At 40.7% G+C, this 16,257-nt stretch overlaps 1 protein-coding gene across 1 annotated transcript; it reads right to left on the bottom strand.

The window, feature by feature from the left end:
- Positions 1-4,102: 4,102 nt before the first annotated feature.
- On the bottom strand, positions 4,103-15,990 carry LOC109467208 (proline dehydrogenase 1, mitochondrial-like). Its single transcript, XM_019765152.1, has 12 exons — positions 15,440-15,990; positions 12,358-12,566; positions 11,820-11,854; positions 11,105-11,248; positions 10,197-10,261; positions 9,411-9,604; positions 8,841-9,015; positions 8,123-8,269; positions 7,097-7,260; positions 6,449-6,559; positions 5,824-5,912; positions 4,103-5,115 (listed from the first exon to the last, which is right to left on the bottom strand). The coding sequence occupies exons 1-12, from the start codon at positions 15,800-15,802 to the stop codon at positions 4,916-4,918; spliced, it is 1,896 nt and encodes a 631-aa protein (XP_019620711.1). The 5' UTR covers positions 15,803-15,990; the 3' UTR covers positions 4,103-4,915.
- Between the last annotated feature and the right edge of the window lie 267 nt (positions 15,991-16,257).

Here is a 16,257-nt window from a genome sequence, read left to right as displayed (position 1 = left end):
ACAAAAAAGTTCTCTCACCAAGAGCTTTTGACCAGTCGCTCTGGTCTTCCTCAGTAGACTGACCCAGTGAGGCTTGTCATGTGGCTTCTTTGAAGTGTGACGTCAACACTGGGTCAAAGGTATCTGGTCTTCCTCGGTAGACTGACCCAGTGAAGCTTGTCACGTGGCTTCTTTCAAGCGTGACGTCAACACTGGGTCAAAGGTATCTGGTAGACATGTAAACCTGTACATATGTGAGGACCACCTGGCCATTGTGACCACTTTTTGGTGGTCCCTAATGAATAATTTTCCCAGTGAAACAGGCGGTAAAAATGCTGCCTAAAATGATGACCAGTCCATCTTGACCAGATTTTATTGGTGACCTCCTAGTGGTCTACTTGAATGGGCAGTTTTAGTTGTCCTTTCATTTTGCACCTGTACCAGTATCTGAACAAATTAAAACACTAGTAACTAGACTGTACACCATTTCTTTTACACCAAAGATACATGTACTAGGTACATTACATCTCAAAGATGTTGATTTCAATGCATTTAGCACTTGAAAATCAGGAAAATTTGTAAATACTGTAACTTTGTTTTTAGATTATGTAATACTATGTAAACCCTTAATACATTGTACATACAGACCTCAATACCTCTGATAAAGATAGTTGGCTACATTATATCTTACGAATGATCTCCCAAACTTGTTAGGTACTGGTACAGGTCTGGACCTGTGTAATTTTTACAGCTCAATGACTTCTTATCCAGCAAAGGATAATTATATATTATTATATAGAATATGCAAAATGTTTACCTGATAACTAATATCGTTGGTGCCTCTACATGTACATGGCAGGCAGGCAACATAAAAAAATGTAATAAATTAATATGTAAATTTTAAGGTCTAACCTAACTAATTTTGTTAAATGTATACTGACATACATGTATTTATATACTTACAAAGATATTTGCCTGCTGAGACACTGTCTTTAGTAACTAAAACCTGTAGTCTAAATTATGATCCGTCCTCCACAGGGTGTCAAGTGTGCCGGGAAAAGGGCCAGTTTTTGCTTCTGCTTGATTTTTTTTAAACAAAAACGATTGACTTGGTGCTTAGAGTATGTCTGGTGTTCAGGGCACGCTTCCATATTTTGTAAAATAAGATTTCTACATGTAAGTACCAGGAACAACTGTGCAGTCAAATAGTAACTTTCATACTTTGGCCAAGGAGGTTAGAGTCTCCACTTAAACCTCCTTTGACAATGTAATCGTAGCAATGGCAATAGCAAAGTTTGCAATTGAAAATGTTGAAGCAATTCAGGGAACCTTGCAAGTTTTTACACCTTTAAGTATTAAATAAACCATAATTATTGTTGTACAATTGTTACTGTAACAGTTTTTGAAAGTATCATTTGCAATGTTTGCAATTTCTCCAACCATTCTGCAACCATACCAAAATGAACATATAATGCCACATCTCAATGACAAAATTGTACAGTATCACAATATACAGTATATTGTTTTTTTGTCAGAAATTACAATCTGTCAATAATAATGCCATATCTTGATTATTGAAACTGAAAATTATACAGTATCACTGTGACAGTACACTTTTTACATGTTTAATGTATTGTCAGGCATCACAATCTATCAACATTAAATGTATTATATTATATATACATATTTTTAATTGTCATAAATACCAAGAGAAAATAAAACCCGTACACAAGAAATGTGACATATTGCAATGCTTTATTTCATATTAACCATTTCAATACCATTAAATACATCTTCTAAAATCACAACAACACCAGATGCTAGTGATTGTTACCAATAAATATTTGTTACATCTGTACATGAAATATCTTCTGCTCAGCAGCTAAACTGACGATATGACTTGTAGCCAAATAAAGGCACATAACACCTCTGAAGGTCACATATTCAAGGTCACACCCTAATTCAAGGTCATACCCAAATTCAAGGTCATACCCATACAGCCACACAGCTAACTCGTGCATAGGAATACTAGGAATATAATTGTGCAGAACTTGTAACCTGAATTAAATATAGAATACTTCTTACCTTAATGTAGGTACGGGTAGCGACAAAACGACACATTAAAATGCTACAGTTGGCAAAGGTGGGTTAGGTGTAGCAGGGCAGCTGTTGTCTGCTTAAGTTCCCTTAAACTGTTACAGTTACAATGTAGCTAACATGACAAGGTTTGCTTCAGTCTGCCACTTTAAAACCAACAATAAAAAGTCGCAAATCTGAAAGAACCTAGACATCAAGTTGCTCTTAATAATAATTCTTATACTTAGCCTGCTAAAATTCCCACACATTGTATGACTTAGATAACTTCTTAACAAAAAATAACTGATGGAAGCCTTTAACAGAATGACCACAAAAAAACTTGTGATCTATGAAATTCTAACCGAAATGAAATACATTTTGTAACACATGTTGGCTTTTACTTATTGCGGCATGTTGTAGCTGTACGGACATATCAGCTCTCTTGTGCGTACAATGGTATAAAACATATCATGCTGCCAATTTAGGCCCATGTATGACCAAATGGAGCAGTCTTGGCAAGACAACAGTAACTGACTGGCTAAGCTGTCTTGGGTTATTCAACCAGTGACTTAAATATGTATGGAATACGTAAAAATGGACATGGGAAGACTGAGAATACTACAGTAACCTAAATGGCAATTTAAGGGTTATATTGAGTGGTTTGAATAAACAAAAAAATATATTCATAGAATACTTCTTTCTTAGCAGCAATGATACCCACATGGCCATGTTCCTTCGTTTGTAAAAAAAAAATACCGAAAACTCATACCATTATGCATCTAAGCACAGGGTATTTACCCTGAAATTCCAAAATCACACAACCTTTGACCTTTCCCACCTGACCCTTCACCCAAACCTCTCTCTACCCTCTTCATACCTCATCAGACTGTTCTGGCTTCTGATTGGATAATACTGGTCACATGATCCACCTGACAACCATGTTGACAAGCACATCGGCAGAACATACTGCGCCTGCCCAGAACCCTGGATTTTCGCATATAATTTTTCATTGGATTTTTGGTCAATGTTGCATCAGAATTTTCACTGTTGCAGAGGATCTTTTTTGACACAACATTTGGAAACCACTGTCGAAATTCTAACCTTATATGAGCGAATACGACCTTATATGAGACATTATGCCGAAGTGCTATGTACAATACATTACGGGTTTCGCGCAGGTGCAGTACGTTCTGCCGAAGTGCTATATTGACGCCACTCAAGTTAATTCAGAAATACATACATTACATTATTTTTGTCACGATATTTAGAGTTGCAACTTAAATGTCATGTTACCTACCCTGATTGCCGATATGTCAGTTCATTCTTTCCAAGATTGGCGTTGAATAATCCTGTACATTGCACTAAACATTAACACTAACTGTAACTTATAATATTTGACAAATTGAATCTTAGACTAGTATTACACCTGGTTTGACAAGACTTGATCATTGATGTGCGTACCTAAACATATTCGTGTACATGCATTCTTAAGCTCAACAACAAGGAAATATTGAAGCTGTGACAGAAAAATTAATACGGCCTCAAAATTATTGGTAAGGGCTGACTAAATTTAAGACATTAAAAGGTATCTGACTTAAAAGAAAAACTTAGCACTAAATTAACAGGTGGAAGCAAACCAGATTATGTACATGTAGTTTCTGTTTATCAAATACAACTTTGAATTCACATGGCTCACAAAATATGATGTACTATTTGACTGGTCTCCTAGAGATTAAGAGACTTGTTTGACATTACTTTAACATGTTTCATAAAATGAAACAGAAAAACACTTATATGGCAGCTTCATTCCCTCCCCAAGCCATGTTCAGACATCGCTATGTTCCGAAAAATATGTTTTAACACTGCACTACACTTAAAAGGTATAAGTTAGTTTGATGGCTGAGCTGTTGGTACAGTATAGGACGGTGTAACACAATTGGCAGCCGAGGAACAAACTACATACATGTAGCAGAGCCAAATAGCCAGCCCCCCTGTCTACGCAAGACAAAGGGCATTGTAGAGTCACAACCCCCAGACATATACTTTAAGTTGTACCCCCCCCCCTCTGAGCTAGCCCGATACATCTGTCCTCAAGTGTGGAAGACCCCCCCTCTCCCTCTCTCCCCAATTGCGAAGTCCAATCACACATTCTGTGCATTGGTTGTGCAGAACGTTGAGGTAGACACAGACCCACATTTTCGTCCATCTCACCAATGTACAATTTGCCACTGTTTACATTGTACAATATAGGGCTCAAAATACTACCTAGTACATATCTATGGTGCAGGTTAGTGCAGGTTAAATTGGAGCTGTGCAGGTGTTTCTGAAGTTTACCTGAACTAGTCTCTGTACAGGGTTTATTATATATTATACATTTTTGTACATGTATGTGTAAGACTTTTATTAACTGCTTCATTATTGACTGTTCTCACCTATGATGGCTTCGGAACAGTTTTAGTACATGTAATATACTATGTACTTCGTAAATTCTGAGTAGTGGTGCAGGCATAATTTATCAGGTGCAAGTAATTTTCACTGTTGCCTGCACCAGTGCAGATATGCAGAAAAGTGTATTTCGAGCCCTGACATACGCATGTATCAAACTACTGTATCAAACTACTGTAGTGTAAATCCCTTTACATTTTGTGGTACTTTTATATTCACGGTTTTCGCAGTCACTTCTGTACCGCAAGTTTGTCATTACCACAAACAATTAAGTCGTCAACTTTTTCTTTCGCACCTACCGCCACCACAAACATATATTTCCACGAACATGTCCATTTTTCTCAGACCGTGAAATTTTGCTACCGCAAATGTAAAGTAATTTACAGTATGGTGAAACAAACCTCCCCTGAACCCCCTACTGTTGTACTTTATCTGGATTGTGAGCGAACTCGAGGTGGGAGAGTCTTCTTGTGAGCTCGGTCCAGAGAAGCGAGCGCTCCTTGTACGCCCCCTTCAGGATGGCCGAGTTCTCCTGGGCTCGGCGGGACAGGTACGGAAGAACCTCCTCCACCGGACCGTACGGGACGTATTTGAACACAGGGTACCCGGCCTGGCCTGGAGGGACACAGTATATATGTATGAGGCTTTCATTTTTTACTAGATCAGACAAACAGCCATGAATGCCTAATTAGCCAAAGGATACATGTAGCTGCATACTATTTCTTAATATGACAGAAAACTTCTACACTATGACTAGGCCCTGTGTCCTGATCTTCTAAGATTATTCTTAAATTTACAAACACAGACATTTTTTTTTTTAATTTACAGGTTATCCTAAAACCACCTACTCATGTCCCATTACAAGTTACCCAGTCCAGGCTCCCCAGTCTGGACACATCCATGCACCCACCCGTCACATTACAGCACAAGTCATCAGTCTGGGCCAACCTACCCATGTAACACTACTAACAGCATAATTCATCTAGAGAGAGTGCCCAATGTACACCCAAGTCTAACCCCACCCACCCATGTCCCATACAACTCACCCAGTCTGGGCCAACCAACCAACCAACCCACCCACCCACATGATGTTACAACAACTCAGTCTGGGCTAATATAATACACCCATCCACATGGCATTACAACTCACCCAGTCTACTCCCCACCCACCCATGTCCCAGTACAACTCACCCAGAGGGAAGGAGACCTGGTCACACATCCCCAGCAGCTGCCCAAAGTACACCCAGTCTAGCCCCAACCACCCACACCCCAGTACAACTCACCCAGTCTAGCCCCAACCACCCACGTGATGTTACAACTCACCCAGAGGGAAGGACACCTGGTCACACATCCCCAGTAGCTGCCCAAAGTACACCGTTTGGTCTGCTGGTGAGATGTTCAGTTCTCGCATTCTGGAAGGGCAAAGCATCACATAAAAATTCATTTACAGGTATTTATTTATTTATTAGAATTGCAAACATAGCAATACAATGGAAGCCCTGGCATGCATGGCTGATGTCGGGCTCCACATACAAAATGTACGTACATACCGGTACATAAATATATACACATCATATACTGTATATAGTAGAGTCATAAATTATAAAATGACTTCATTTGTTACATATCAGGGGAAAGCCTTAAGGCCTTGGTGAATGTCTTGTGCACCTGAATATCTGAAGTGTGTATACCGTACCTTGAAGCATTTATAACTGATGCTGCATTATAGTAGGTGTATTTAGATTCACCTTTCACAATGTGGTGGTCTTACCCGGCAGAATCATGACAATGAGAATGAATTCGAAGTTTACTGCATATTCGTGCTCAGCATGGGCTAACAGCAGTAAACTGGGCTTACTGTAGTATGATAGGAAAACTATCAATGCTATCCTTTATTTACCACAGTTTCTATACTGTATTATGAGAGTTGTTGCAGAAGAAGCCTCACCTCTGCACCGTGTGTTTGACGGTGTCCTCATTGTGACTGGCCACCATGACATTAATGTCTCCGTACTTGTCTATCCGGGTCAGCATGTGGTCCAGACACTTGTGGTACATTCTGCAAGTCAGCACAACATCTCACTTAGAACGATTTATTACTTAGAAAGTCAGCAGAAATTATTATAATATGACACAAACAGTCTGGCATTAGAGTCTAGAAATCAGAATCAGAAAGCAAGGATCAGAAGTACATGTGGGCATACTATTTTGTTTCTGTAATATATGATTTCACATTACACTGATACAAAACAAGACTTAATACAAAGCTGGAGAAGGAATACACTGTACAAAGCTATTAGTCCTGAAGACAGACCTTAACCTAAATGCTGTCAAGAAAGTCTGAAAGCTTAGAGAAGAGAAGAAGCAGAAAAGAAGACAAAGTAGAAGACACAAATGAAGACTGAAAGACTCAACAACTCTGAGCTGCAGAACACAGTGTATCATCATCTTCACGAAGAAAAAGTCAAAATACTTACCACCATATATTCCATGTATACTTTGTCAATGTTGACACAATGTTACAGTTATTTGCTGATTTGTTTTTTGTTGGGTCAGCTAAGAATGGAAACAGACTTTAAAAGGAACCCGTCAGTACCTGTTAGTTGCCTCGTAGTCTGGGTTGATGGGATCCTCGTAGCCGACGGCCTCTGCCCGTTTCCGCTCCTGTTCCATGTAGGCGCCGCGCACCAGCTTACAGCCGAAGTGCCAGCCCTCCTTCCGCGCCAGGTCCATGTCCGCGTACAGGTTGTTGTACGCATCCTGGGAACAAGGACAACATATTGTTTGTTTATTTATTTTTGTTTGTTTGTTATTTTTTAGGCGCCGCGCACCAGCTTACAGCCGAAGTGCCTGCCCTCCTTCCACGCCAGGTCCATGTCAGCGTACAAGTTGTTGTACGCATCCTGGCAACAAGGATGACAGATTGGTTGTTTATTTCTTTATCTATAGTATATACAAGTTAACAAGTGAAAATACATGTATGGGCAAAACAGGTGAATGTTAACCTTGAGTTTACAAGCTGTCCTTTCAGACACTATCATTTACTAACAGTCTCGTACAATGCAATAGCTTATATTACAAAAATGAGTTTGTCAAAAAGGAGTTCGAATTATTCTATCAAACATTTGGAAGCCCAGGCTGTACCCGTAAAGAACCCCGGGCCGTACCGCTAGTTATCACACGGGCTGAAACACCCGTATCGAATGTAATCGCGGCCCAGGTAGGACATAAACAGGAATTATGTACCTTGAGATAGCACTGGTAGGTGTTAAAGATGACTGACCAACAGTTATAACTTTTATAGGAGGTAAGGTATTAATAATACAGTATTTATATAATACCTTGAGGTAGCAATGGTAGGTGTTAAAGATGACTGACCAACAGTTATAACTTAATACGAGATATGGTAGACAGGACTACATGTAAGTAGAGATGATAGGAGTTAGAACAGAGGAGGTGAGGTATATATACACAGGACTTATGTACCTTGAGGTAGCACTGGTAGGTGTTAAAGATGACTGACCAACAGTTAAAACTTAATACAAGATATGGTAGACAGGACTACATGTAAGTAGAGATAGGAGTTAGAACAGAGGAGGTGAGGTACACAGGACTTATGTACCTTGAGGTAGCACTGGTAGGTGTTGAAGATGACAGGTCTGGTACGGTTAAACTTCCTCATCATCTCCACAGTCAGACGCGCGATGGCGGGCTGGAAATACGTCTGCTCGGCGTCCACCATCAGACGAACACCGTGCTCCTGTGCAGCCTGCGGACAGCGGAAGACAAACATCCAGATGAAGATTACTAATAGACATATCGAGCTAATCAATACTCATTTGACAAAGACAATTCAAACTCTACTACGGGATAAAGTACGGTCCAAGATAAATTTCGGGCGTTTCAAGCAACGTTTGGGACTGTGTTCTTGCTGCAAAGTGCCACCTACACCTACATCTACATATAGTGGCAAGAAGCAGAACTCAAGTCACAAGCTCTGAGGAAGGTGTCTGATTAAGACACCGAAAGGTAAGCAAAATGAGACAATACTGGTTGTGTAAAAGAAAATCCTTATATCCTATACTTTACCAACCTGGTGAAACTATTTTTGGAAGTTCGTCGGTGAAGGTTAGACATCCAGGTAATAAGATGCGCCAAAAAAACAGTTACTCGAGCAACTTGACATGATTTTGGAAACGGTCAGACGTTTCAGGTAGCATCAATGTCACTAAGAAAAGGTAGTGCGTGCTATCTGAAATGTCTGACCGTTTACAAGATCATATCCAGTCGCTTGAATAGCTGTTTTTCGGTGTATTATCGGAAGTAAGAGGAAACCCCACCTCAGCTAACATGTTCATGCGCTGCAGCATGTTCTTCATCTGCACCTCCTCCTCCTCAGTGATGGAGGACATGGCCGGCTCCAACTCGCCTGTCTCGATGTTCGGCACCACAAACAGCTTCCGTAGGCTGTGACTAGGCTTCAGCATCTGGTTCCACTCCAACAGGTCTACATCACTGAAACAGGACAGAAAAAAAGCATTAAAAACCCTATCAACTTATAGTCAAACCTGGATGTAGTGACCTCTCAAAGAACTAGTAGTTCTATGCCTGAATAGGTTTACATCCCTATACCGGGGCAGAATGCCATCCTGTTTCACTTGTAAACCTGTCCCTGAATCCGGCAGAAAACCATCAACGTAAGCTGACACCACTTAAGTAACCTGACACCTTCTATGAAACCCGACACCACCTACCCAGAAGCGTCCTGGTCCATCCAGGTGAACCACCTGCCTGACTCGTCCCGGCTCATCGGAACTCCCAACTCCTCCAGACGGTATCTGACACCACACATGTAACCCGACACCACCACATGTAACCCGACACCACACAGGTAAACCGACACCACCTACCCAGAAGCGTCCTGGTCCATCCAGGTGAACCACCAGCCCGACTCGTCCCTGCTCATCGGTACTCCCAGCTCCTCCAGCCGGTTCTGGAACACCTCCTTCGTCAGTTTGCGTTTCACCCACGGAAGCTTCTCTTCTGCCGTCGTCAGCACCTCGAAAAACTGCCTCGTTGTCGAGAGAACATCCGACAATTGTAGCTACATAGAGGACATAAAAAATCTTGGATTATCCTGAGCTGTTAGTACATAATTGCTAAATGCAGTAGATTTCACCTGTAAAAAGGAAAGCTATATTCACGAAGTTTTGACATTTCTGAAAAAAGAAAGAAAAATATGAAGTCTCATATCCTTGCTGTCTATTGGCTTATATAAACTTTTACATGATTTGTGATCATCTTAATTGTAAGTATTAATCTGCCAAAAAATGATGAGGGACCTTTTAATTTTGTTGAGTTGAAAGAAATATGATTTTCTGTAAGTTTAGGGGGTCCAGCCCGTATTTGTTGTGAACTCTGATATGAGACCATGCAGTGTAAGAATAAGAACTTGATCACCCAGCTTGACCTTGACCTTTAAACAAATCAGCTGGTCAGTAAAGTCATTTTTCTCGAAGCCCAAAATTAATAAATAACACAGGAAGCAAAAATATGTCATCCAGTCAATGACACAGGTTTGGCAGAACTGTGCTAATGATGTCTGTTGTAGACAGCCATCCTCACATCACTCAGAAATTACCCGCCCCCAACCTTTGACCTGCGTGTCACGACCTGAGGGATGACCTATGACCTACCAACAGTTGGGGTCGGCCAAGAGCGGTCAGTTTGATGGCAGCGAAGCCGTCGGTGCTGGAATAACCTGACCGAGAGGACAGAACAGAAACGGAGAAGGCATTTAGCGAGACTGTGTACAACTCGAGACGTAAACCTGAAAAGGAGGGAGTTATTCTCTTTATGCATCAGATGCTTTTGTTTTGATGCATCGAACAGTTGTCCACCTTTTGTTGTTCGACTAAGGCCACACCGATTTAATTTTATGGATGACATCCTCTGAAGACCCCCAAACTAGTGCGCGCGGGCGAATAAAAAAAAATTCCGGCCCAAAATAAAAATGCTACTAAACCACAGGAATACAAAGCTGGTATTGTGAATTTGCGGCAGTACTTAGCAACGTATACGACATGCTGGCTTGTTGCGGCATTTATGAATTGGTACTGTACTTATGTACTTTCTTGAGTCGCGGAGCTTCGAATTCGATATCCTGGGTGCTCGGCTCCGTATTGTCGCTAACTACCATGGACTACCCAGGCCTAGAGCCAGGCCAGAGCCTCGGTGGACGTAATCTTTTTTTTTTTTTTGAGGGCGACAGGCGAAAATCAATGTGCGCGCGGATATCATCCATAAAATTAAATCAGTGTGGCCTAAATGCAATCAATATTGTCATGTCCTATATATAATTATTGTCCTGTATGTTCAATTATTGTTCAATATACATACTTTTTCCCAAATTCTGACTGATAACAAGAGAAAGCAGGATGTACAATTTTTTTTAGACTTTGGTGCAAGTTCCGAAGTGTGGTGTCTCACGAGTGTTACGGTTACAGTTACGTGAATCTTCAACATTTTACTATCATGATGCTTACTACTAACAATTTCATGATAACTTAGCTAGTACTATTCAGTCGAATAGTAGCCCCCCTACCTGCAGCCTTGATACAGTTGAGGAAGATTTTGACGTTTTCGTCACACTTGTGTTCGTCCTCGTAGAAGTACGTTCTGGCGCTGACCACGTCCTCCCGACGGTCACCAAACTCCTCGTGAGCCTTAAACTTCTCGCTGTGGATTTCTGAGGAAACACAATTATTACAGCGTTTAAGAGGGATAAGAATTATAATGATAATTATAAATCACAACATGTGCTCAGAATGCCTGAAGAACGGTTGCTCAAGTTCCTGCTGGAATGGACGCCCAACTATGGGAAAAGATCTAGAGGAAGACCGAGGAAGACATGGCTGGCATGTGTACTGGAAGATGCCAGGACGACCATGCACCAACCCAGTCTGACTCTAGATGACCTGAAGTCGATTGCCCACGACCGCCAAGTATGGCGCAGGACGCTGTGTAGACGGAGGGACGACTTTGACGCAGGCCACTCACAAAGCTGAGGAGACCTTCTCAAGTACAAGTACAAAGTATAAATCACAACTAGCTACATCATATCAAGTACTCAGGTCCTGCTGAAATATCCAGATCCCTTAAAATCTGTACGTAAATGTATTGTTTTCAAATGGTAGTAAACAACTTGCAACTGAAGGTCATCTTCTCCTCCAAGCTTTGGATGACCTAGCTTGGATTGATCTCTGAAGGTCGCCCCCCTCCCGCCCTGCTGTTCGATAGAATGAATGTTCCATCTTTACCTGACTGGTCGGGTTCGGCTGAAGACACACAGGAGCTGGAAAAAGGGACAAAAGAATTCATGATTTAATTTGTCAACTGTCTTAACAACAGATGCTTATCAAAAGGTTACAATTATCAGTTACTATTTTTCAGTTTTTATCACTCAGTGTATGATGATTATAAATTTGTTCTGACCACTCACTTTTTCCCTGTCGCAAAATTAAGACACAAGCATTAAAAGTGACCTGCCCAAGAAGGCCACCTGTCTAAGAAGGCCACTTTTGCTTGGTTCTCTGGGTGGCCTTCTTACATTGTCAGCAGGTTGAGATAACTTCTGCTTCAATTTGGACTTCCAAAAAATTTCTCTACTTATCCGCATATCAATCAATAGTTTGTGCTTATTAAAACCTGCCTTTTGCACAAGTCTCCAGTGTCATTGACGAAAGGTAGTGGATGCTTAACCTGCAAACAATCTGACCGTTTCCAAAATTCCAGTTGCTTGAGTAACTGTTTTTCTTTACATACGTGAGATGACTGACATATTAAGAGAACACTTACTCCATCTCCGCAGACACAGCCTCGTCCCTAGACAGATCCTCCTCCACGGAGTAATCGAGGATAGACCCGACTCCGAACTTCTCCATCCTCTTGATTAGGGGCTTGATGCTCTCCTGGTCCTCCCCCGCCACAAAGTGCCCGTAAAACGTGGCCTTCATGCAGTTTTTGAACAGGCGCCTCCCCAGGACACGGCGGCCGAGCTTCATCAGCTGCAGAGGACCCAGAGAACAGAAGGATGGATTTAACCTTGGGTTGGTTATGGCAAAGAGGTTGCCAGGTAAAATTTTTATTCTAACCTCCTTTGTTACAGAGATAGATGGCAGGGAGAATAAAAAAATTGACATTAAGTTTCGATGGTTACGGGAGATTTCATTGAATGTTGATGTTCATGTGGTTTTGTGAATTAGTGTAGAAAAAAATAATAACTTTATTATTATTACATCAATATGGTGGTGTTTTGAGAGGGATTAGTGTCAATGATTGTTGATCTAGCAAAAATAAATAAGAAGAAAAGCCACTTTGTTTCACTCTCCCTTGCAGCAATTCAAATTGCTCTTTTCAAATTGCAGACTTTAATTAAGCTACCTGAGCATGTCAATTGACGTCAATCCATTCTTATTTTCCATGGGACAGTGACTCAGGTAACGTCATTTTCTGTTGCACAAAGAATTCGACCTACTGTCACTAAAGCCTGGCATTGTCCCTGGCTGCTACAAAAAGCTTGGGTCACATAAGCACCTACAATTGTGCTGACACTCAGAAAACCACACAATGTCATGCAAACATGACCTTTGTACACTATTCTGTGACAATAATTCTAAGCACAACGAATATGTTAAACTCTTGCATTTGACTAAAATTCTAAAAGACTGACTGTTTTATCCAATATAACCTATTGTGTATTTACTCTTAGCTTCATCAGTATTATCACACAATATAGGCTGGAGTGCCCTTTTTCCCAGTGTCAAGAAAAAAAGCTTGCCATTATTTAAGAATTGCCGGTTCTCTTGAAACCTACTTAACTGGTGATCTTGCAAACTCCTGCCCTACTATGTACACAGTTGACTTCAAACATACAGTCGTAATTGCGGCACCAAATCAACATCTGAGTGTTCACATGTCACAGTGTGGCACACAAGGTACTTGTTATATATACACAGGGGCTAAACAGTAACCAACTGCATACCTGTACGGCTAGGTTGGTATTTGATGGGTATACATTTGCACACACATCGATCATTACACGTGCAACAATTTCTAATAAGTGCAAGATGGAAATTAAGGGGCTAAATTTACGTTTGATGACAACAGGCCTTAGGGTGAAAACCTTAGATTTTCTTAATTCTATTATCTACAAAATTGCAAAATTGGCAGATTTTGGCGTTAAATAAATTGCATTATGACAGCAAGTACTAGTACTACTAGTACTTAAAATTTATATAAATTTGAAAATGCACGACACTGAGAATGAGATGCATGTTTTTTCAGTTTTGAAAAATTGACATGATCATCACAAAAAAAATGATGATGCTTAAAAAAGCAATCATAACTGTTTAATTATACGTAAAAGCTTTAAAACATGAACCAGGACATGTTATTAATATTAACAATAACTGTTTCACTTGTGCCAGCAAGCAGGATGTGCAAAACTGTATGTTTTAACTTTGTCTATTTCTGTCCCATCGGCCCCAGTGCTTGCAGGCCTCAAAATCACATGACTCCCTTATCATAACACTTGCGGATATCACATGTGTGCACTGGGTCAAGTATTTATGGAACTGGTCCTGTTTGTACCCCCCTATAGATTTAAGAGCACTTGGTCCTCGTTCAACCATACACCCTCCAAAACAACACAAGCAGAATAAAAGGGGCAAACGTAATTCAAGCCTTTAGGGGGGTTTTCAACTTACCCAACTGGTGTCAGCAATTTTAACCCAATTAACAAAATGTTTCTGCCTAAGTTCTGCAAGTACTAATAGTAACAAGAAAGATAACTCTGCATCCCAAATAAGTTTGCCAGCATTATTTCATACACTGAGCCTCTGATCAACATATAGCTGATCTCTTTCGCTCACAAGATGACACATTGACAAATGAGTTATGTATGTCTGTCACTAAAACACTGTCAGCTGATGATTTATTTCTTCCTAGTGATAAAAGTTGACAACTTGATCAAGTTGATGACAACTGCTTGGATCCAAAAACACACAACTGCTGGAAAATTAGGGTTAGCCTATATCGTATAATAAAGTCCATACAGTGCAACCAACCATAAAGTGATAGGTACACAATGCAGGCATAGGTCAATGAACTGAATGCATTATGTGATGTGTCCTGTAGTCAACTATACAGCCAAAGGCATGAATATAAAATTAGGTCAATGACCTATGTCCTTGACTATACAGAATGGATGAGCACTAGTCTGGTAAGCTGTGCTCTGGTTGATTGATGAGTGCTCAGTGACATAATGAGGTCACCCTTTTTGTGTAAAATGTTAAAATAATTATCACATAATGTGGACTTAAGGATAGGCTTGAAACATAAAAAAAATACAAAATCAAAAAATACAATGTATAGCGGAAAAGTGTCAAAAAGTGGCTCAAATCCTCCTACAAGGAAGGAAAAAGTGGAAAAACAGTAGATCAAAGGCATTCTTGTTTTTCTGTTCTAATTGCAGGGACATGTAAGAATAATTGCCCTAGAAACACTTGGGAGGTGTCCCATGACAGGGTAGGGGATGGTCTGCTATTTGTCTGCCCCAACTGACAATATAATGACTAAAACAGACAAGCTCAAATAAAAAAAGAAATAACGAAAAAATAACAAAAATCACCTTTATTTTTTTTTAATGAGCAGTGCCCATGTCGTCATTTTGTGAATAATTATATACTTTGCTAGAAACGTATTTTCCAAAGTCAAAGAGAGAGAGAGATAGAAAGAACTTAAACTCGAAGAAAACAAGGCAAGGTTTCCCACCTTCATGATCGTTACATATCTCAAACTTCAAGATAATAAAACGTTGATATATTTATACGTGTAAGTTATGTTATAAACAAGTACAAAAGTGACTGAGTAGTCGCACCTGAGTGTTGTTTCTCACGATGATATCGAAAGAACACAACTTGAAGACAAGCAAAGCCCGCAGAATTTCCCGCGTGGTTTTACTCTTGTAGGCCTCCAAGGCGTCGTCAAAGTTGAGGGAAACGATCGGAAACTGTCGGACTTGTTCCCCGTAGTCATGCCGGATGTCAAACCGGGACTTAACTTCGGGGACATCGGCGGGAACATCGGCGGGCTGGGCGTCGGCCTTGTCCGCGGCAACAGCCGCCCGCGCCATGTCCACCTTCACCCGGACCGGAGTCACCCGGACCTCGGCGATCTGGGGCCGAAGAAGTCCCCGGGAAACCCCCGGACATAGTCTGATCACAGTCAACCTGGTCGCCATCGCTTTACAAGACAAGTAGACCGGCGGTGAGTTGCGTAAGGTTGTTGTACAGCTACCGCCCCATCACTCTGTTGTTGTTGTCTAAACGTGATTGACGTACAACTGCTTTCCGGTCAATACCTTTGTGCACTGGATAGCAGTTATGGTTACCAAACTAGGTGAAAAGGCTGCAAGACAACTGCAGGTTGCCAAGCGTGGTGCCCTCGGAATCACGCCTGGTCATGTGACGGTTGGTATTACGTATCTGGGGTAGGTCGACTTTATTTAGGGGGACTTCTGAGTTATATTGGTACACAAATAACACAATATCCAAAGCTTTGTAACATATTTGTTAACTTATTTCTATTATATATCTATAACCTATCAATTTGTTTCAAAATATGGTTTTAACTATTACTTATTTTGAAAAAGAAAGAAAAACATTTACAATGTATTCTACACCTCCCCTTTCTAAG

Source organism: Branchiostoma belcheri, unplaced genomic scaffold (genome assembly GCF_001625305.1).
Source record: "Branchiostoma belcheri isolate BF01 breed outbred unplaced genomic scaffold, Haploidv18h27 scaffold178, whole genome shotgun sequence".
NCBI lineage: Eukaryota > Metazoa > Chordata > Leptocardii > Amphioxiformes > Branchiostomatidae > Branchiostoma > Branchiostoma belcheri.
The sequence above is the reverse complement of the archived record's forward strand: the minus strand, read 5'-3'. Positions and strand labels throughout refer to the sequence as shown.

What these genes read in the sequence shown, in the direction of transcription:
- LOC109467208 (XM_019765152.1), bottom strand. Translation starts at nt 15,802, where the DNA reads ATGGCGACCAGGTTGACTGTGATCAGACTATGTCCGGGGGTTTCCCGG. An exon ending in TCGTGAGAAACAACACTCAG is followed by an intron (nt 12,567 to 15,439) that starts GTGCGACTACTC and finishes GGTCCTCTGCAG; the next exon opens with CTGATGAAGCTCGGCCGCCG. An exon ending in GTCAAACACACGGTGCAGAG is followed by an intron (nt 5,913 to 6,448) that starts GTGAGGCTTCTT and finishes TTGCCCTTCCAG; the next exon opens with AATGCGAGAACTGAACATCT.